Source organism: Mus pahari, chromosome 1, assembly GCF_900095145.1.
Source record: "Mus pahari chromosome 1, PAHARI_EIJ_v1.1, whole genome shotgun sequence".
Lineage (NCBI taxonomy): Eukaryota > Metazoa > Chordata > Mammalia > Rodentia > Muridae > Mus > Mus pahari.
Window position 1 is genome coordinate 115,998,713 of NC_034590.1, and position 22,047 is coordinate 116,020,759.

The window sequence follows — 22,047 nt, forward strand, 5'->3', positions numbered from 1 at the left end:
CTCTCTCTCTCTCTCTCTCTCTCTCTCTCTCTCTCTCTCTGTGTGTGTGGGGGGGGTTAGCCTTCCAGGAAGGATGACTCCTTATCTGGAGAATGGAATTGGGGGGCCTGTGTGATGAGAGAAGGGCAGGGCAGCAAAATGGCCTGTTTACTCAAAGGATGAGAGTCAAATGCTCAAGTGGTAACAAGTGATTGTCAAGAAACAATCTTCTATGTAGTTCAGCCTTGCACTTAAGATTGTTCTCCTGAAGCCAGGAGGTGGTGGCGCATGCCTTTAATCCCAGCACCCGGGAGGCAGAGGCAGGCAGATTTCTGAGTTCGAGGCCAGCCTGGTCTACAAAGTGAGTTCCAGGACAGCCAGAGCTACACAGGGAAACCCTGTCTCGAAAAACAAAACACAAAACAAAACAACAACAACAACAAAAAGATTTTCTCCTGCCTCAGCCTACCAAGAACTGGTATTACAAGTGTATTTTACAGTTATTTATTTTTGGTGAGCAGTGGGCATGAGTACCACATTGAGGTTCTCTCCTTGTGGGTTCTGGGATTAAACTCAGGTCATCAAATTTGGCAACAAGCACCTTTACCAGCTGAGTTATCTCGACAGCCCCATTTTCTTTTCTAATTATAAATAATGTGCCCCCAGCCTGGTCCTGAGCCAGCAAGTCTAACCTGTTGTTGTCCTGGAACATATATTGGAGCAAGCAGTCAATATGAGTGAATGAGAAGCCAGACTTGTCTGACGTGGAGAATTTTGACAAATTAAAATTGAAGAAAACTAATAATAATAAAAAAAATACTTCCCAGTCAAAGAAAACTAAACAGCAGGAGAGAGTGTTAAAGGATAGTGAAGTGGGGATCTCCTTCAACAGGGCCTGACAGGCTTACGTTTATAAACTGTGTGTCTGGAGAGACTTAAGCCAATTGCTAATGGCTTCTCACTGGTACTGATGGTTAAGTGGTAATCAGGACCCAGTCATTGATGCATAAATTCCAGATGGCAGGTGCAGACTGTGATCTGGCCACTGATGACCACTGTGTTTGTAGCCCTCGTGCCCCCCCCCCACGCACATGGTGCCGTTTTAACCGTTAGTGGTGGTTGTGTTGCTTTGCCATCGTTCTGAAGTTGCATGCTTTTACAGCTTCTCATTTCTAATGCAGCAATAAAAAAATAAGTAAAGTTCTTATCTTAGAAAATAAAGTGTTCCCATTGGATAAAACATACAGACTTCTGTATGTGGAAATATATAAATGCATAAAGAAGGAAAGAAACATACTGCACCAATCTATGGCAATGAGGTGGTTCACTGGCATGATCTTACCAGTTGTCAGCCTTGTTCCAGAAAAAAAACTTTATGAGATGGTATAGTTTACCTCATTTTCTTGGCTTCACATTGTATCACAAACACCTTCCATGTTGTACACACCCATGCAAACCCATCATTTGTAGATTTGTAATGTCTACCCAGGACCTTTCAGTCAGACTTTAAATCCCTTCTGCTGTTTGGTGTTGTAAATGGCAGTATTTTGAACACCCATACACATCCCAGTCTCTGTTTCATAATATGAAGGTCTGGATTCCTGGAGGAGAAATAACCCAGCAAGGAACAGGAGGCTACATTTATTTTAAAAGGAATTGTAACTTTATTTTTTGACATTTAATATATTTATATAACTTATCTTGATCATATCCATTCTAGCTCCCCCCAACATTCTAGCTTTCCCTCCCATCTTCAGTGTACTTTTTGTATTGTAAAAGCTTTTGTTTTGTTTTAAAGCTAGGTTTATTGTTTTAAATTACAGGTGGTACACAACTATAATTTCAGTCTTTGGGGAATTGATGCAGGAGGATTACACAGTAAATTCAAGTGAGCCTGAGCTATATTATAACAAGACTTAGTCTCAAAAGATAGCCTAGACTGGCCTTGAACTCTTGATGCTGAGATCATTCAGTGCCTTAGTGGGCCTGGCTTGAAGACTCTGGATAGATCTGAACAGGGCTTACAGGGTAACCAGAGAGCCGGGCGTGGTGGCGCATGCCTTTAATCCCAGCACTTGGGAGGCAGAGGCAGGCAGATTTCTGAGTTCAAGGCCAGCCTGGTCTACANAGCACTTGGGAGGCAGAGGCAGGCAGATTTCTGAGTTCAAGGCCAGCCTGGTCTACAGAGTGAGTTCCAGAACAGCCTTGGCTACACAGAGAAACCCTGTCTGGAAAAACCAAAAAAAAAAACAAACAAACAAAAAAAAAACAGGGTAACTGGACAGAACCTGGGAGTGGGACCTGTGTGCCTTCTCAGTTAGAGATATTATCTTTTATGAAGCTGCTGTGACTTCACAGCCAGGGGAGCACCTTGCTCTGTTTTCAGCGTGCGTCTAGATGTTTGGAGGAAGACCTCCTGTATCGGGCTTTGTGCTGCTGTCAGTACTTCTCCTTACCACTGACCAGCAGCAAGATCAGAAGTGGACATCAGCACATACTGTGTAACTCACAGACTTGTTTAAACTTTATCTGCAGTCCCTTTGTGTCCTTGTGCCCTTGCTGACAACAGAAGTGCAAGGTCCAGTCAGCGCCTGCGTGCAGTTAGCTGTCTTATCGTTTCCTTTCATTTGAACTGATTCTCCAGTTCATGTCTCATATGAACTTTTACATAGTTGGGCTTTTGTTGTTCATTGAGACAGTCTCTCTCACATAGTTCTGGCTGTTCTGGAACTCTCTGTGTAGATCAGGCTGGATTCAAACTTACAGAGATTCGCCTGCCTCTGCCTCTTAAGTGCTGGGATTAAAGGCTTGTACCACAAGGCTTAGCATCTTTCACATATTTGAAGCATTAATTTTCAAACATTAATTTTACATATTTGAATGAATAAAAATTGTGTGTGTCCCCCATTGGATAAAATATGGAAATTAGGCTTTAGTTAAACCTGGGTTGTATATCTGAGGCAGGGCCCTGTAGGAATGTGGCTTCCATACCCCTGAAGTGGATAACTTCAGGAGGCACCAATGCTTTCATTTGGTGCTGCTGATATACCTTCAACTCTTATTCAGTGACATGCTGGCCCAGTTTGTCCACAATGTGTTAACATTAGGATCCACCAATTCCTATTTCCTCAGCTCAGTCACCCATGGCAATTTATGGTCCAAAAGTAATAAAGGGAAAATTCTAGAAATAATCAAGTCTTAAGTTTTAGGTGGTATGCTGTTCTGGGTCTTGCAGCCTCCCACTTCCTCCCAAATCAAGAATTACACTTTTGTTCAGAGAGTGCTGTATTTGCTACCTGCTTGCTAGTTGGTTAGTAGTGTCTCAGTCTTCATTGACTGCTGTGGAACCACTTGTATCTAGGTAACCAGTATTTTACTTCAGTGGTCCCAAAGCAGAAGGGAAGTGAGGCTGGCTGCTAAGATTTGCCAGGGGAAGCTATCTGCTTTCTTTAAGTGAAAAAGGTGAAAGTTCTTGAGTTACTAAGGAGAAGAAAATACGCTGAGTTGCTACAATCCACAGGCAAGACCTGAGACCACATTCACATAGCTGTGTCACAGCATTTGTTATGGTTCTATTTGATTATTAATTCCTGTTAATCTCTTACTGTTTGTAATTTCTAAGTTAAACTTTTATTATGGGACATACATAAAAAACTTCATCCCACTGGTCAGTGGTGGCAGACACCTTTAATTCCACTACTCCAGAGGCAGAGGCAGATGTTTGAGTTTAAGGTCAGCCTGGTCTACAGAGCCAGTTCTAAGATGGCCAGGGATAAAAACAGAAACCTGTCTCCAAAAACAAAATTAAACACACAACAACAAGAATCGTGGTTGCAGCCAACTGTGGTTGTGCATTCCTGTAGCTTGGGAAGTTGGGGCTCCCAAGGATCAGGAGTTCGAGGTCATCTTGAACTCCTATGCAGTTTGAGGCCAGCCTGGGCTCCATGAAACTTAAGAAAAAAAAAGCCATAGCTGCCATAGCTGCCCTAGGGATTATAGCACTATCCTAAGGTCAAGACATGGCTAGTTTAGAAAATCTGGAAGCTGGGCAGTGGTGGCACACACCTTTAATCCCAGCACTCGGGAGGCAGAGGCAGAGGCAGAGGCAGAGGCAGGGGCAGAGGCAGAGGCAGAGGCAGGTGGATTTCTGAGTTCAAGGCCAGCCTGGTCTACAGAGTGAGTTCCAGGACAGCCAGGGCTACACAGAGAAATGCTGTCTCAAAAAACCAAAAAAAGAAAAGAAAAGCCTGGAGCCTGGAGTCCAGCACGGTGACTCCTCCACACACTTTTGAAGCCTTGGGCTCAGCAAGACGTGCACCCGAGCTCAGCATACTGTTCCTGGCTTCCTTTTTGTTCTTAGGTAGCTGGCTCTTTGTTGGCTCTTCCTCCTAGTCAAGCCAAAAAGTACAGGCCTGGGCCTTTTCTATTGTATAGTATTCTCACCCAGAATGTATACATTCTCTATCATCAAAATGCCAGGTTTTCCCCCTTGACCTCCCCTTGTCCATGAGCTTCCTTCACTCCTGACCCTGCTTTTCTCTCTATAGTCTTGTCGGGTTGGCCATCAGTCCTCAACTCAATGGCCCCCATAGTGAATGTTGTCTGAGGTTACCCTACATCTTCTCTGACTCCAGCTTGATCCCATAGCCACTGCCCTAGTCAGAGGCTCGACATCTCTTCTCAGCCTCTGGAATGGTCTGATAGGGCTTTTCCAATAGCCCTTTAGACCTGTTCATGGCCTGAAGGAGTCAGTGACCAGCCGGTCTGTCCATGTTTCCAACCTTGCCTCACACAGGACTCCTTCCATCTCCTACCTGCCCAGCTTGTGTCATTGTCCCAAGCTTGTTCCCTCAAGGCCTTGGTGATTGCTATTCTCACCCATCTGGATGTGGCCACCTCTTTCTCCCTGTTCAGGTTCCATCTCCTATGTCCCCTCTTCAAAGAATCATCTCTTATATCCAGTTGCAGTAACCGTCTTTCCCTAGGACATTCACAAAACATGACCTTTGAAGCACTTGGCCATCACTGTGTGGTCAGAAGTGAGCTTCTACCTTTCCTTTTCCCTCTCTGCTGGCTGGGCCTCACAGATCAGGCCCTTTATGGGCTTAGGGCCACAGACTGTGCCTCATGGGTGGGGTGGACCTGCTGCTACCCTCCCCTCTTCTTCTTTGTAAGACTTGCTTGTTTATGCCTTCTCTTCCTGTTCATAGTTTCCCTCCTCTGTATCGATGGGTTGTCCCTGTGACATCAAGGTTTTTGCAATGTTTGTTTTATTTATTAAGTTTGCTTTTATGTTTAAAAGCAAGTGGCTGAGTCAACCATTTCTACCTTTTACTAAGAACCAAATAACTGTTAGATAAAGGTGTGTGAGTGGAGAGGCCCAATGCAGATGTGAGCCCTGTTTTGTCTTTTCCTTCTTTCCTGGATCTCTCCTCTGCCTTCTATACCTCATCCATTTCTCCCTTCTCCCCATCTCTATAGTGTTTTTTTTGAGGGAGTAGGGGTAAAACACACTATAATTCAAGCTGTCCTGAAACTCACTATTAGCCAAGAATAGCCCCAACTTCAGCAATTCTCCTGCCTCAGCTTCCTGAATAGCTGGGATTACAGTTGTGAACCTCCACACACTACTGCATCTTTAGTTTATAAAGTGAGTAGTTAGCTATGAATCTGCTTTGTGTTATGTAAGTTATTTTTCAGATGATTTAAAAAATTAAGTTGCTGTATAATACGCCATGGCGGATTTCTTGTCTCAGCCAGAGTGCACAATTAGTGGCACTAAGTCCATTCACAGCAATTCCACCATTACCTACAAAATTCTTCTCTTGGTGCAGATAGAAACTTTGTCATTGTTAAATACAACTCCCCATCCTACCATCAGCTCAGAGCAGCATCCCTCTCTGCTTCTCCTTCAGCCCCACCCCACTGTCTTAACCACTTTAGGACCTCCTGTCAGTGGAGTCCCAAAGTATGCTTATGTCTCTGGACCAGCCTCTTCAGCTGCCCTTTCTGGCTGTGATGAATATTTTGCTTAATATTCCTCAGTAGAAGGAAGGTTCCGGCCTTTGTTTGGAAAAAAACAAAAAAACAAAAAATGCTGTCCTTTAGCTGAGAGCCAAAGCTACCTCCTGAGAGAGCAGGGTGACAGGATCAACACATGAAAGAAGTCTGTGTTAGAGGTTAGTGGAGACTGAGGGTCGTAAGCCTGAATGCACAGCATCAAGATGCACACCATGCCTGCACAGGACTGCTCTGTAACTGTGCTGTTCCGAGGATGTTGAGCTGCGCTTCACTGGGTTAGATTTGCTTGCTGTCCACAGCTCCACCACAAATGGAACTGGAGATGGGGCTTTCTTCTTTGTAGTCCTCTGTGGGTTAGGGTCCCTCTCTCTTTCCTCTCTCTTTCCAGATGTGGGATGCACAGTAGCCTGTTCTAACCTGGACTCTGATTGCCCTTCCTCAGATGCTGAAGTTCCAAACAGTTCGAGGGGGCCTGAGGCTCCTGGGTGTCCGCCGATCCTCCTCAGCCCCTGTTGCCTCCCCAAATGTCCGGCGTCTGGAGTATAAGCCTATCAAGAAAGTAATGGTGGCCAACAGAGGTAAGTACTACCAGGGTTCAGGTCCTTGGGCCAGCCTAGCCTGGCCACCTCTCCTCACCCTGCCTGGCCAGTCTCCTTTGTGTTTCTCTCAGGACCCAGGAGTCTAACTGTTCACCCTGTCTGTCTTAGGTGAGATTGCCATCCGAGTGTTTCGTGCCTGCACAGAGCTGGGTATCCGCACAGTGGCTGTCTACTCGGAGCAGGACACAGGGCAGATGCACAGGCAGAAAGCTGATGAAGCCTACCTTATTGGCCGTGGCCTGGCACCTGTGCAGGCCTACCTGCACATTCCAGACATCATCAAGGTGGCCAAGGTAGAGTCATCTTGGCCTAGGAGATGCCAGGGTTTCCTGAGGCTGGGCAGGATCTTGTGCTGCACCCTACACCCACACCCACCAGCAGAATATGTGTACAAGGGAGATGGGAGTAGATCCCAGCAAGGAAAAGGAGGAAGGGGAAGGTACCCAGGCATTTCTCTTGCCCCTTGCAGGAAAATGGTGTAGATGCTGTGCATCCTGGCTATGGGTTCCTCTCAGAGCGAGCAGACTTTGCCCAGGCCTGTCAAGATGCTGGAGTCCGGTTCATTGGTCCAAGTCCAGAGGTGGTCCGCAAGATGGGAGACAAGGTGGAAGCCCGGGCCATTGCCATCGCTGCAGGTGACATACAGTTCCTCCTAGGGGATAGAGGGGAGGGGGCTGTGGCAAGATGTAGTGAGGATTCAGCCTGTTACAGAGACCCCCCGTCCTCTCCCAACAGGTGTTCCAGTGGTCCCTGGCACTAACTCCCCCATCAACTCCCTGCACGAGGCACACGAGTTCTCCAACACCTATGGCTTCCCTATTATCTTCAAGGCCGCCTATGGAGGTGGGGGCCGTGGCATGAGGGTTGTGCATAGCTATGAGGTAAGCAGGGCAGAACATATGCCAAGGTCTCAGAGCTGGGCTGGCAGCCTGTGGTGGTCTCTAGGAAGTGTACAGAGGTGTCGGCAGAGGGCACAGAGCTGCTCCCATGTCTGCCCAGCCTTGTCTGTGCCCCTAGGAGTTGGAGGAGAATTACACCCGGGCCTACTCTGAGGCCTTGGCCGCCTTCGGGAATGGAGCATTGTTTGTGGAGAAGTTCATTGAGAAGCCAAGGCACATTGAGGTGCAGATCCTAGGTGAGTGGGGAGTTGTGTGAGACAGGAGAAGCCTACATCTCCCTGATTTACAGTAGCAACCTTTGGGACAGCCTTTTCGGGGGACTTGGGACAGAGCAGAAGTCAGGTGGCCAAGTAGCCACAGTGCCCAAGGGGTCAGAGGGTATACAGGAGTCACTTGGATTCTAAAAAAAGGCTGAATCCAGTTTCTTGTATGCCCAGGGGACCAGTATGGGAACATCCTGCACTTGTATGAGCGAGACTGCTCCATCCAGCGGCGGCACCAGAAGGTGGTAGAGATCGCCCCTGCTACCCACCTGGACCCCCAACTCCGCTCACGCCTCACCAGTGACTCTGTCAAACTTGCCAAGCAGGTGAGGGCATGTTCCCAGGGACATGAGCCCATTTTTGCAAACTTTCTTACTGTCTTTCATGACTTGGGGTTTGGAAACTCCCTGTAGACAGCCCGTTGAAAGAATGGGTAGACCCGGCCAGGCGTGGTGGCGCACGCCTTTAATCCCAGTGCTCGGGAGGCAGAGGCAGGCGGATTTCTGAGTTCGACGCCAGCCTGGTCTACAGAGTGAGTTCCAGGACAGCCAGGACTACACAGAGAAACCCTGTCTCGAAAAAGGAAAAAGGAAAAAAAAAAAAAAAGAATGGGTAGGCCCTGTTGTGGGGGGGGGGGAGACATCCTCTTGAGGCTGGAAGAAGTGAGAGCAGATTTGATGCTCACTGGTAGTAGAGATGCTCGGTCAAGAGGAAGGTGTGTCCGCTCCATTTTTCTTTTCTTCTCCTTCTCCTTTTTTTTTTTTGTTTGTTTTGGGGTTTGGGGTTTTTTTGAGACAGGGGGTTTCTCTGTGTAGCCCTGGCTGTCCTGGAACTCACTCTGTAGACCAGGCTGGCCTTGAACTCAGAAATCCTCCTGTCTCTGCCTCCCCTGTGCTGGGATTAAAGGCGTGCGCCACCACTGCCCGGCTCCATTTTTCTACTCTTGCTATATAAGCTAACTTTTGTGGTACCAGCTCACCTGATCACTGTAAAGGAAATGAGAGTCCTCATATACTGGCAGAGTTAGGGCGTGTCCTCAGTGGCTTCTAACCTCGGCTGCAGCACAGTCTATTTCCTTATCACAGTGTCTCTGCCAGTCTCTGCTCAGCTGGTGGAGTAGATCCTGGGGAGTGGAGGTGGGAGCTGTGTCTATAAGCAATGACTTGTCCCTGACTGGCCTAGAAGCCCCTGCCATGGCAGCAGGTTCTCTCCTATACCCACCTCCCTTAGACTTCTTACCCCCAGGTATGTCACACTGTCCCAGGTGTGAGCCCCCATGGCCTTCAGTGCAGGCAGCCAGGGCTCAGAAGAGGCTATGGAGAGTGGGGACAGAGTGGCTCTGAGACAAGGCTCAGCAATGTGAGCAGAGGTTCTGGTGAGGTCTGGTGGAGCTGGGGTTGCCTCGGAGGAACAGCCTCACCTTGGCCTTGCTCTGAGACCAATCATACCAGCTTAGAGCCCGGGGAAGTGTTATGTTGCTCTGGAAGGACCAGAAGCAGAATGAAAGCAGGGCTGCAATCCATGTTTGTGTCACTGTTGCTCGTCCTCAAGTGACATCGCTTGAGGTGGTGGCCATGAGGATGAGGGCAGAGTAGTACAAGAGGAAACTTCCTGGAAGCCCTTCTGCAGTGAGACCTGGGCTGGGAAGCCCAGGACTGCAGGTCTGAGAGGCTGGGAGGGATTTGGACATGGGCCAAGGAGGCTGCTGGGAAAGCCACAGTGGAGGTGGTTCCAGGACGTCTTCACCTAGACTTGCTGGCTGTAGCCTGGCCTTAGCAGCTTCCCAGGATCCTTGAGACTGTAGGGTGGAGGGGTGGAGGTATATTCTGGGTCGAGGCCACTGCAGGGGAACTGAGGGTAGGTGGCTGGATTGCCACAAGCTGTTCTGTTCCAGAACCTGTGTGGTGGGCAGGCTCAGGTGGCACAGCCCTGACTCTGGAGACCTCTGCTTACTGGCCACCCCTACAGGTAGGCTATGAGAACGCAGGCACTGTGGAGTTCCTGGTGGACAAGCATGGCAAGCACTACTTCATCGAAGTCAATTCCCGCCTGCAGGTGGAGCACACGGTCACCGAGGAGATCACAGAGTGAGCAGAGGGCAGAGGGCAGGGCGGGGCAGGAAAGAGGCTCTCATAATGAGGATCCAGGGCTGCAGGCACTCCATGGAGCTCTTGTGGCAGTACTTGTGAAGAAGGGGCCCATCACCCCATTTTTCAGATGAATCCAAGGCTTGTAGAGATGCTGTTGATGTTTTAGATAGACTTAAAACCATTTTTGTTTTTATTTTGTGTATGAATGTTTGCCGCAGCGTGTCTGTGTACTATGTATATACAGTGCCCATGGAGACCAGCAGCAAGCACAGGTTCCTCAGGTTGGAAGCAGAGGTGGTTGTGAAAGCCGTGTGCTAGCTGGGATCCTCTGGAAGAGCAGCCAGGGCTCCTAACTGCCAAGTCCTCTCTGCAGCCCCTTAGATAGACTTTTTTTTTTTAAGATTTATTTATTATTATATGTAAGTACACTGTAGCTGTCTTCAGACACCCCAAAAGGGGGCGTGAGATCTCATTATAGATTGTTGTGAGACACCATGTGGTTGCTGGGATCTGAACTCGGGATCTTCAGAAGAGCAGTCAGTGTTCTTAACCACTGAGCTATCTCTCCAGCTTTAGGTAGACTTTTAAAAAAGATTTATATATTTTATTTTTATATGTATGCTTACCCAGAGAGGCCAGAGGAGGACATCTGATCCCCCAGCACTAGGATTACAGAGGATTGTGAGCTACCATATAGATGCTGGGAACCACACCCAGGTCTTCAGCAGGAGCAGCCAGCACTCTTAGCTGCTGAGCTAGAATGTTTATTCTTGTTTAAAAACTTGCTATTTGCTCACACCTTTAATCCTAGCAGAGGCAGGCACATCTGGCTAGCCTTATCTGCATAGTGATCTCCAGGATTTCCAGAGACCCTATCTCAAACCAAAAAACAAAACAACAAAAAGTTTGCTATTTATTGAAGGCATCCCCCAGACATTATTCTTCGTGAGTACTTTTATTAGCAGTAGACTGTTCTACTATCTGCACTGTAATAATTCAGCTATCTTGCTTTCTATTGGACAGTGCACTGTTCTGGCTTTTGTGGTTCAGGGTATGTCTATAAACATCTGTCCAAATGTAAGCTGCAGCTTCCTGTAAGATTTGTACCGGTGTATTTTCCTACAAGCTTTGGGTATGGACTTACAAAGAAAATCTACTTATTTTATAAACTGTGAAAATCGTTTTCATTATTTCAAGATACATATTTTGAGCCATGTAGATACTAATCTTGGACCTGGGACCAGTCCACCTTTCCATGGAACATTCCTGATCGTTTTCTCTTTGGCTGAACTCAAGACTTATGATGCTGTCTCCCACGCGGCTGTCTTTGCCTAGAACATATCCAGAAGCCCACAGACGCCTGAGTCCCTAGAGTCAGAGCTAGGGTCACAGTGACGCTCCAGCCGTGTTCCCTAGTCAGTGCCCCGGTGCTGCTTTACCAAGATTAGCTTGCTCAGTATCAGGGTCCCCACGCCTTGAGCCATGTGCAGGGTCAGCTAGCTGTGGCCTGTCTTGACTCTCAACTCCTCTGATAGGGAGTACTACCATGGAGATCCACCATGCAAGAAGGGTCAGTGACCTATTGAGGGTGTCATGGTGACCATTATTACCACTGTGCTTTACAAAGGTGACACTGAGTACTGAGGATAGTCTGCCAGTACAGTACTAGCCATGAGCCTTAGAGACAGTTCATTAGACCTGGAGGGCCTGTGCTGACAGCTCTTTACCTGAACTTGACACCATCTTTAAGAGTGGCCATAGCTCAGGCTAGTCTTACACAACCATGCAAACGGGGAAAGCCTTCCGCTCTACATGTGCCTGAGGAACACAGTGTCCTGACTGTGTACCTTTGCAGGCTTCCAGCTAGTACATTTCCCTGTTTTCCTTTGTTTGCCTTTTGATTCTATTTTGTTTGTTTGTTTTTAGATAGGGTCTCATGGGGCCCACACTGGCCTCAAGCTTGTTAAATAGCCAAGGGTGACCTTGGACTCCTAATCTTCCTGCCTGTACCTATCAATACTGAGATTACAGATGCATGCTGACATACCCGGCCTCGTGATTCCTATTCTGCAGTCTGCCTGCACACACAGTGTAGCCCCCATTCTCCAAGAGTGAGTGTCCCAACCCTGTGACAGTAACCTCTGCCTATACTTCTAATTTTGGTGTCACAGGGAGTCAGGAATTTGTAGACCTTAGGACAAGGCAAACAGGACAGACTGTTGGAAGGAGCTATGAGGAGGGTGAAGGGCAGGTAGACTTGTCTTCTGGACTAAGCAGTGTAGGCTGTGGGACCATCAGATAGAGGACTCCAGGCTGCTTGGGCTGAGAAGAGGGTGCAGCAGCAGTGGCCCTGTGAATCGTAGACCCCCTGCCTCCATGCCTCACCTCATTTCCTCCTTCCCTGGTGTCCTCCTCATTTGCAGCGTGGACCTGGTCCACGCTCAGATCCATGTGTCCGAAGGCCGGAGCCTGCCTGACCTGGGCCTGCGGCAGGAGAACATCCGCATCAATGGCTGTGCCATTCAGTGTCGGGTCACCACCGAGGACCCTGCACGCAGCTTCCAGCCAGACACCGGCCGCATTGAGGTAGGTGACATATCAAGTGTGACACTTGCTCCAGCCTGGGCTGAGATCCTTCGCTGCCTCTTCATGGTGCCCAGGTTATCACCAAGGAACCAATTGCAGCTGGCTTAGAATACATGAGAACCCATCTCTGTCCTAGAGTAAGGGACGAACATTCCAGAGAAACCTAGCAGAAAGTCAGCAGATCACCCGGGAATGGGGACAGACCAGCTTAGGGGGTCGTTGTGAGCCCCCACATGTAATGCTTTGGTCCTGGTGCCCTAGGAACCCAAAGCCTCATTGTGACAAACCCAGAATGACTGATCTCTACCCTGCCTTCTGTCAGAGGTGAGGGGTAGCTGGTGAGGCAGGGCCTTGTAGGGAAACAGAGGGTTGGGGTCTCTGTGGGAGAGTGAGTGAAGCAGCAGGCCCCTCGAGAGTAAGCAAGGGAGCTCTTCAGTGGGCAGCACTGAGGGACTGAGGGGCAGTTTACCTCAGCTCTGCCGATTCCCCTGTCAGGGTTAGAGCCTTTGGGCTCCGCTGCCTCTGTCCCTTCCATTCCCTGTATGTGGCTCCAGCCTGGTCACTCACCTTGCATGTCAGTGGCACTGTCTACTGGTCAGGGGATGCAGGATGTTAGAGGCAGTCAGGGTTGGCACTTGTAGCAGGATACAAGAATGCCAAATATGAGCATGAACCAGATGCTAGAATTGAAAAAATGTCCAAAAGTAGTATGGTTAAGATTGGGGCAGGGTTGGGGTGCTAGGTCAGTTCTGATGACCTTGAGGGCCCAAGGGCTTCCATGGCTGGCCACCTGCACTCATTTCTGAGTTCCTAGGTGGGGCAGCGTAGGGTTGGTGCTGCCCTACAGCCCTGGCTCTTCTGCCCTTGGCTGGGAGGGGCAGCTGACACACCAGGGTTCAGCTGCCAGCTGCTGGGCTACTGTTCCTCTCCACCTCCACCTTCACAGCCAGGGGCTGGCTTTCGAGATGGTCACCACAGGGTATTTTTAGCTGGTAGTTCCTGCACACAGTTGAGTGTCCACCCTTAAATATTGCATGAAGTTCTTTACTGAACACAGCTTGTGTCCTTAGCAGCAGAAGGGTAGATGCTGAGGGTGTCCCCAGTCCAGTCCCTCTGGCCTCTTCTCTCCCTCACTTTCTCTGTGAACTTCAGATCCCCCCACCTGCCCCACGCCTGTCATCAGCACTCACCTGTGTGTACAAATTTAAGTGACCCCAGACACCCAAGCCCTTACCTTAGCGGCCGTCTATGTCTGCTACTTCCCCTTCTGTTTGCCTCTCGAGTTCTCTGGATGAGCCGGATGCATTTCCTTCATTGTGCATATTTCTTCTCCAAGTCTTCTTCCCACCTCCCTGCTCTTTCTCCCACCCTCCCCTCTACGTTAAACACCACCACCACCAACAACAACAGCAGCAGCAGCATCAAAAACAAAAAACCAAACAAACAAAAAACCCAAGCTGGGTGTGGTGGTGCCATCTCAGCACCCAGGTTGAGGCAGGAGGCTCATCATGAGTTCAAGGCCAGCCTAGGCTACATTACAAGGGTGGGCAGGGCTACAAAAAAGCTGATCTGTCTCAGAACCAAAAGGAAACCTAAGCAGCAGAATCCCTCCTCGGTCAGCCTGCCCACCTCCTGTCCTTGCTAGTGGCCTGTGGCCTGTGCACTTGTCTGACCCAGCACTATCTGGGCAGGGACTTCTCTGCTGCAGTGAGCTGCTGTGCGTGCTGCTCCGGAACGATGGTGGACACAGGCTGGGCCTCCAAGGAGGGTCGTCAGACAGGTGGTGAAAGGTCAGGTTCTGGCCCTTCCCACCTGGGCTGCCAACTGGGCTGAGCATGATCTGGGAGCCTGGCAGGGCATTCCTCCCCCGTCCCCTTCTTGCTGCAGTACAAGAGTGAATGCGTAGGACTCAGAGCTGGAGCCTGGGTCTGTTGGCAGAAGTAGAAAGAAACTTGACTGGTCAGTGATGGGCTGTCTGGGTACCCTTGTGCTCAGCGCTCTGGGGGCCAGTTTCCATCCCAACGCTGACTTGCGTTTCCCTCTGGCAACAACAGGTTTTCCGGAGTGGTGAGGGCATGGGCATCCGCCTGGACAACGCCTCTGCATTCCAGGGAGCTGTCATATCGCCCCACTATGACTCTCTGCTTGTCAAGGTCATTGCACACGGCAAAGACCACCCCACAGCTGCCACCAAGATGAGCAGAGCCCTGGCCGAGTTCCGTGTCCGAGGTGTAAAGGTGAGAGGTTACGCCTTCCCCCACCTTTGCCCACCGTGGGCCCTTTTGGTTGGGTGTTACCAAGGGGCAGGTGTGCTGTCTACTCGTATTGGGGTGGCTCTCAGTCTCAGTGGCACAGTAACCTCTCCTGGCTGGACTCAGGCTGCCAGGGCCAGGGCCCTGCTGGGTCTCTGTCTAAGTATGGATCCCTGGGTGAGAGCTCTAGCCCTGACAAAGAAGCTCAGACGCTCTGCCAGCTCCCAGCAATCCTGGCTTCCTGGCACCGAGAGTGGCAGGTGCTTCAGAGTAGCAAGGGTCAGGGCTCTGGCCACAGTGGTTGGGCCTCTGCAAGGTAACAAGAGCCTCATGGTGCCTATTGCTTCCTCACTGGGCTACTTCTGTAACTAGTTTCTGCAGCTACAGGCAAATTCACAGCCAAGAAATGTTGTCCTTTGAGCCAGCACCTGCCCACATAGGATGGGGCACACTTAGGTACAGACTTAGGCCCACAGCCCCTGTTGAGTTCTTCCTTCCTCTAACAGAGGCTCCCGTGGGGTGCTCTGGCTATGTGGGCAATGCTGGGTGCTGGCCTCTTATAGTCCTCTTATTGTTAAAGCTTAGAGGTTCATGGCCCCACAGTGGCCACAGTCATTTTCCTCTCTGTTCACAGGTTCTGTCAGTGACCATAGTGGGCTCAAAGGCTTTTTGGAAAACCTTGTGGGAGGAAGGTTTTGAGCCTGTCCTGTGGGGTAGGGCAGAGAAGCCTGTCTCCTACAGCCAGTCTTGGGAAAGATAGTGGGTTCCCAGATGCTAGGAACCTTCTGGTATTCGGAGCTCACAGGCTCTGTTGAGGGCAGGGTTATGCTGTAAAGTCAGTTCCCCACATCTTAGATTCACTGCCTTATGCTGTGGGACCTGGCTTTCCTCTGGCTGAGGAGGGATGGGAGGGTTGTGGGGTATATGCTGGGGTATATGCTGGGGTATATGCTGGGGTATATGCTGGGCTGCCTCCTGCTTTGAGGTTGTGCCAATACTGATTAGTTTTTCCACCCTTAGTGCCAGCCATACAACCATACACACCTGTCCTGTATCACAGTGAGTTCAAGATCCCGGCATCCTCTTGTAGTCGTGAGAGCAGGGACAATAGGGTTCATGACTACAGATCTGGGGCCTGTCCCTGTCCCCTTCCTGAACACATCCTAACATCCTCTCCTGTCTCCTAACGATTGCTTATGTCCTGCAAGCATCTCTCTAGGTCACACACAGGTTTTTTTTTTATGGTGCCGGGAGGTTGGGTGTGTGAGAGCTTGGCTGCAGTTGTGGGCACAGTAGATGCCACTCAAGCTACTCAGCTGCCAGTATCTACTGCACTTTCAGTAAGCACCTGGGTGCCCATGCAGGACTCATCTGAGCACTGTGGGGCCCAGCCAGGCATCAGAGTAGAGCAGAGGCTGTGTATTCACCTCATCAGCTGGTTGAAGTCAGCTTTCCCAGAAAGCCCAACATAGAGCTACATATCTTAGAACAGCCATCTTACTCAGGCCCAGGGAAGCACAGGGCCTTCCAGAGGATCCTAGACTGATGCCTGCCTTCTGGCAGGGCCAGCAGACACCAGACTCCAACTCTTGACTGCTACCCTGACTACCATAGACTAGCTGGGAGTCTTGGGCTATGAGAACCACCCCTGCTGGGCCTAGTGGTTTTAGCCTTGATACCTACACTCATCTGTGGACCCCTAACAGCCTCCCTTCCTCCCTCCTGGGGACCAAGCAGGATGAGACCAAAAACCAACACTGAAGTGTCCCCAACAATTTTATTATAAATAGAAACAAGACTCCCTCTTGGTGGCTACAGCCCCTGCCTTGGTGGCTCTGAGCACCTGTTGGTGGGACCTGTCCCTTTAGTCTGGAGGCCAAAACCAAGGAAAGGGTTTGCTGTCCCACCAAGTACATGGGGGCCTGAGGTACTGAGGATAAAAAGCAGAGTGGGACCCAGGGCCGTGCTGCCCACCCAGGCTGGGTGCTGCCACCTGGGCCCAACAGTGGCACTGCTCCTTCCTCAGGGCACAAAAGAGGCTGCCCTTTCTGTCACACCACGCTCTCCTCCAGCCGTTCCGCACTGCCCCCCACCCCCCGACACCCAGCTCCCAACAGCCCCCCATGTACAGAGTGGCTCCGCCGGGCCCAGGCTCCTCCCAGGCGCCTGGCATACCCGTAGCATCCTCCGGTGTCTCCTAGGTCCAGGGAGCAGCTGCGCTGAGGACGGGGTGGAGGGCTCCGTGGTGGGTGGCTCTTGGGCATGGGGCTGGTGCCACCATTGGTCTGGGATTGGACATGGCTGAGTTTGAGTGGGAGGCGGCCATTCCCAGCTCCCCGGCCCCGAACCAGCAAGGCCACAGTGAAGACCAGTAAGGCAGCCACTAGGACACCCCCCACTGCCACAGTCAGGGTCCCGCCCAGCACATGGGCCTGTAGGGCATGGCACAGGGGGGTGGCTGGTAGTGTAGAGAAGTGGGCACAGCCCAGCAGTCTAGTGGCTGTGAGGTCGGAGGGCCCAGCAGCAGGTGACAGGGCCAGCAGGCAGAGGTCGTAGTCAGCACCAGGAACCAGGTGCTTCAGCAGGAAGTGGTGGCTGGAGGCTGGTACAATCCTGCAGGCAAGGGCAGGTGGTCAGAGCCCCAGGGTGGGGTACAGCCCCCATCCCCATCTTTCAGGTTTGCCCTGGACAGCCCCTCAGGCCTGTAAGGCCCTGTCAATACACATAGGCCTGTGCTCCCTCAGGAAAGCAGAAACAATGGCAGGCATCCATGTGCAGAACAGTGCCAGGGCAGAGATGGGTGTGTGCAGACACAGGCCTCAGGTAAGAGGAGTTGGGGGTGGGAATGGAACCAAGCAGAGGCAGAAACACCCAGGGGTGGGGTCAGGTGCTTTAGCAGGCACCCAAGCTGCTATCACTGAGGGTCGGGAAGGCTGGCACATACAGCCTTACCTGAGACCCCCTTATAAAAGCAGCCACATTCCTCTGCCCCAGCCACGAGCTTAGAAGTAGAGGAGCAGGCACAGGCCTGGAGGGGGAACAGGCAGACCCTGGGGGTACAGGGTGAGCAGGGAGGGAGGCGCAGTGAACAAAGCAGGCTGAAGGGCATGTGCAAGGCCCATCCTCACCGGTAGATGAGGGTCTCATCCTCGCTGCTGTTGTACTGGATTTGGAACATCCACACTGGGTCTGCTGGCCGCCCTGGGCCCCAGCTCACCAGGCCAGAGGTGGCAGTCACCTCTGTCACTTGCACGGCTGGTTCAGATTCTAAAGTTCCCTCGCCTTCAGCAGCAGTTCTAGCAGAAGCAGCAATGTCCGAAGGCCCAGGACGGCCCCCCTCAGCACTGGTGTTCCCACCATGGGGCAAGGCCAGTACCCGGAGCTCCACTCGGGCTGTGGCCTCACCAGCAGGGTTGGTGGCAATGCAGGTATAGGCGCCTGCATCTCCAGCGCCCGTCACCCCAATCTCTAGGGTCCCATTGGGGAAAGCCCAGGCTCGAGAAGAGTTGCCAACCAGCCTGTCATCAGGGCCAACCCAGTGCATGGTAGGTACAGGGTCACCAAGGGCCCTGCACCGTAGGGTGGCCCGCTGGCCCTCTAGCACCCATAGGCGCTGTGTGTGCCGGGCAATCAGCGGAGGCTCACAGGAGAACTCTCCCTCAGGCACTGCCCAGAAGTAGCGGCCTGCCAGGGTTGGTGGTGAAGCGCAGGTTTCCAGGTCATCCGGCCGGGCCAGCCGCCGCAGCCACAGCAGCTCACAGTTGCAGTGCAATGGGTTCCCGCTGAAACTCAGCACCAGGGGGGAGGGGGAGGCCTCTGCATCCCGGCCTCGGGAGAAGAGTGGATCAGGTGCCAGGGTGGCCAGGCGGTTGGAGGTGAGGTCGAGGCGGGAGAGCTGGCTGAGCTGAGCAAAGACACCTGGGGGTAGTGCATCGATGAGGTTATGGTCCAGGTTCAGGGTGTGCAGGGCAGGCATGGAGCCTATGCCAGCCCAGGGAACCTGCCGGAGGTTGTTATAGGACACATCCAGGTCCTCGAGACTGTCAAGGAAGTCGTCGAAGGCCCCGGGAGCGATGCGGCCCAGTTGATTGCCACTGAGAATGAGGTGCTGGAGGTTGACAGGCCCCCGGAGGCTGCTGCTGCCCAGCTCCACCAGCCTGTTGCCATCCAGGTGCAAGGAGCGCAGGCTCTCCAGGTCCCCAAAGGAGCGAGCCCCAATGCGGGTGATGGCATTTCGAGACAACGTTAGGTCCACCAGCCCTGTCATGTTGCGGAAGTCAGGTGGTCCCAGGGCCTGGATGAAGTTGTCAGCCAGGCGCAGTTCAACTGTGCGCCTGTCCACGTTGGGTGGCACAAACAGCAGGCCTCGGTGGGCACAAAGGGTGCTGAGCGACTCCGACAGGTTCTGGCACACACAGGGTAGCGGGCAGGCAGCGGCTCCACTGGCCAGCAGCAGCAATAGGAGCGGCGGGGCCATGGTGAGTGCCCTGTGGGAAAGGGCCGCAGCCCCAGGCACAGGTGGGGCTAGGGCATGTGCCCACTTGTGCCCAGGGCACAGTCCCAGGAACCAGTTTCCAGAGTCTGAACTGGGGAAGGTTTGGGTAAGAGGCTCACAGAGGACCCCAGGGAGAAAAGATGGCTGGGGCTGCAGACTAGGGCCCCCCAGAGTAAAGGTCACATTTCCCAAACAGTTGAAGGGAGTCCAGGTACTGGGAACAAGGTGAGGCAAGAGGCAGGAAGTGGAGGAGGGCCAAGAGCAGGGAGGGTCCGGGAACTTCCTTCTGGCATCCTCTGGAACGGCCAGCCCCCTCCCCCCTCCGTGCCTTCCCCTTCGTGGCTGAGGATGGCGTCCCCCAAATCCCTGGCGTGGACTGTGGCTCCTCCCCGGGCGGGCCTCCCTCTGAGCCCTGTCGGGGCGGGGGAGGGGGGCTCACCTGGTGTCCGTCGCTCAGGGGGCGCGGGCTGGCCTCCCCGCGGACCCAGCCGGCCCCTGCCGACTCCAGGCCGCTCTCTCGCGGGGGCGAGGCCGGGCCCGCCAGCCGCGCGCCCTCCGGCCCATGGCGCTCGGGCCCTCGGCCCCGGCTCTCTCGGCTCCCGGCACCTTTTCTCCGCGCCGTTCGCGGTGGCGGCGGCGACAGGCAGGCGGGTACGCGCTGGCGGACACGCGCGCCGCGAACACGCACGTGGAAGGTGGACCGGGAGGGGCACAGGGATCCACCCGGGCCCCAGCCGGGCTCGGGAGGTCACGGGGACACGCGGCCACTGCAGCGCCCACGGGTGGCGCACAGTCACGCCCGAGGCCCGGCCAAGCCCTCCACTCTGCCCCACGGCGCTGCCGCAGCGCACTCACCCTGGCACGGGCGCGCGCGCCCTCGGCCACCCTGGCGCCCAAGCATCCTGCAACCGCTCAGGCGGGCGCCGCGGCTCTGCAGACAACCAGACAAAGCGCCAGCTCTAGGCCTCTTTACCATCTCCCAGAGACGGGTCTTTGTCACATGTCTCTGGGCACCCTCCCCAACACGCCCACATATGCCCACACACCCACACGTCCCCGCACCCACGGGCAGGGCCGGGTGCAAACCCGCACTGTTACTGGGACCCCAGCGTTCGCAGACACACACTGAAGGTCACAACCGTTCTGCATCACCGCGTCACGTGAAGAATCCCCCACAGGCCCGGGCCCTTTGGGGGGGTGCTGGGGTGGCGCCCCCAACAGGGCTCCTGCGGGTGGGGTCTGAGGGCTTGGCCACAGGACTGGCGTCGTGCCCCGCCCCACCGCGCCCCTCCCTCCTCTGCTCGGTCTCCCTCCCGCCCTGCCGGGCGTTCCCCAGCCAACCGGCCTCCGCCTCCGGCTGGATTGGTCTGTGCTGCGCGGTTTCCCAGCAGGCTGGCTGTGGCACGCTGTTTGAAGCTGTGCGTCAGTGGTCCTCTCCGTGTCATAGCTCCGCCTTCCCTCTTCTAGAGGGGCCTCCTCCTAGGGAGTGAGGTCCGAACGGTCTAAAATGTGAGGTGGACTCAGAACCAAGTTGGGTATCTTGTTTGTCTCCCAGGAGTGGTTTCACTTAGTTGGGATAATAAGTTACCACCTCCTGCGGGGCATCTTCTCGTCCCAGGCTACTTGGACCCCATCTTCCTCTATCCCCCTCCCTTCATACCTGAATCTAATGAGTGCGTGGGTGGCAGGAACTGGGGGAGAAAGAGATTGGATTTTAGACCTGCCTGGTACAGCTGCACAGCCTTGAACAAGTTACTTAACTACAGAAACGCTTTTCTCATGGAGACCCAAGGCTGTTAATAGCCTGTACTATTCACACCTAAGGAAACTCTACAGCTTGAGGGGCTTAAGTCCTTGCAGCTGGAAGCCAATGCTTGATTTGTTCCTGGGACACCCCAGCTGTTGCAAAAATAATTTGGATCTTTGGTCCAGTCATCTGTGATATGAGGTGGTGGCCGATACTTCTTTTTCTTCCTCTACAGTTTCCATTCACTCCAAATATACACGTATTCTAGTATCTGCCATGTGTTAGCCTGTGGTGGGAGCCAGGTGGTTCCTGGCCCCGTTCCTACCGCCAGGGAGCTTCCCAGCAGAGGCAATGGTGGGAGGTCCAGTAGTCGCAAAGGGGAGGAATCTGCGCGGTGGCTGGGGACTTTGAGGGTCCTTCTCACCCTTATGCAGCCCTGGGTTCTTCAGATGGCTTAACAGTTAAGAGCCATGCTTTGGTCCCTTTTGGGGGAGGGTGCATGGGCAAGTTTCCAGGGGACAAGCAGATGCAAGGCCCGATAGCTGGGTCCTACTTTGTAATCATTAATGATTCCCTGTCAGAAGCTGGTGGGCAAGGCACCACTCATGTCCAATCTGTTGGGCAAGGGTAACTGTGTTGAGGCAGCTTGGGAGGAGAAATGTGTGGATTGAGCAGAAGAGATTAAGAGTACAGGGTAGGCAGGGTAGAGGGCAACGTATCCATCTAGCAGATAGGCTGGGAGCATGGGATTCAGGGCTTGCTGAGCTCCATGGGGAGTGCAGGTGCACTGGAGATGGCTCCACTTGGCTCTGGAAACAGAGGCTGTCACAGGGGCAGCAGGTCCTGATCAGGGTATCCTAAGGACAGTAGCATGTGAGAAGTGGAAGGGTAGAAGAGGGGGTGGGGAAGAGTGTCTAGGTGGGAGCTGTTAGCAAGAAGATGGGAATTAGCCTTTGGAATTAGCAGGAGGTGGTCTCATGAGAATGGGTTCAAGAAGTGTGGCTGGCAGGGGTTAAAAGGTGGTGTGTGCTGCTCCTGGAGCTAGGTTCTAGCCCATGGGAGGTGTTAGGTCTTAGTGTGTGGACTCAATCACGAGGGGATGGCACTGGCATATGT

General features: G+C 52.7%; 2 protein-coding genes across 9 annotated transcripts in view; one reads left to right on the top strand and one right to left on the bottom strand.

Annotated features, from left to right (window-relative positions):
• Pc (pyruvate carboxylase) overlaps positions 1-22,047 on the top strand; it is a 112,753-nt gene that overhangs the window by 86,373 nt on the left and 4,333 nt on the right. For all 7 annotated transcript variants that reach the window (XM_021198720.2, XM_029531917.1, XM_029531044.1 and 4 more), the window contains 9 exons: positions 6,443-6,578; positions 6,708-6,892; positions 7,069-7,234; positions 7,335-7,480; positions 7,617-7,734; positions 7,936-8,087; positions 9,730-9,848; positions 12,275-12,437; positions 14,492-14,674. In XM_021198720.2, coding sequence (XP_021054379.1) covers positions 6,443-6,578; positions 6,708-6,892; positions 7,069-7,234; positions 7,335-7,480; positions 7,617-7,734; positions 7,936-8,087; positions 9,730-9,848; positions 12,275-12,437; positions 14,492-14,674 — 1,368 coding nt within the window. The remainder of the gene's footprint in view (positions 1-6,442; positions 6,579-6,707; positions 6,893-7,068; positions 7,235-7,334; positions 7,481-7,616; positions 7,735-7,935; positions 8,088-9,729; positions 9,849-12,274; positions 12,438-14,491; positions 14,675-22,047) is intronic.
• On the bottom strand, positions 16,447-20,455 carry Lrfn4 (leucine rich repeat and fibronectin type III domain containing 4). 2 transcript variants are annotated; one of them, XM_021198743.2, is made up of 3 exons: positions 19,624-20,455; positions 17,818-19,176; positions 16,447-17,302 (listed from the first exon to the last, which is right to left on the bottom strand). In XM_021198743.2, exons 2-3 carry the CDS (start codon positions 19,164-19,166, stop codon positions 16,741-16,743), a joined length of 1,911 nt encoding a protein of 636 aa, XP_021054402.1. In that variant the 5' UTR covers positions 19,167-19,176; positions 19,624-20,455; the 3' UTR covers positions 16,447-16,740. The 2 variants fall into 2 exon arrangements, with proteins under 2 accessions (XP_021054402.1, XP_021054409.1); XM_021198750.2 differs by having other exon boundaries at positions 17,818-20,455.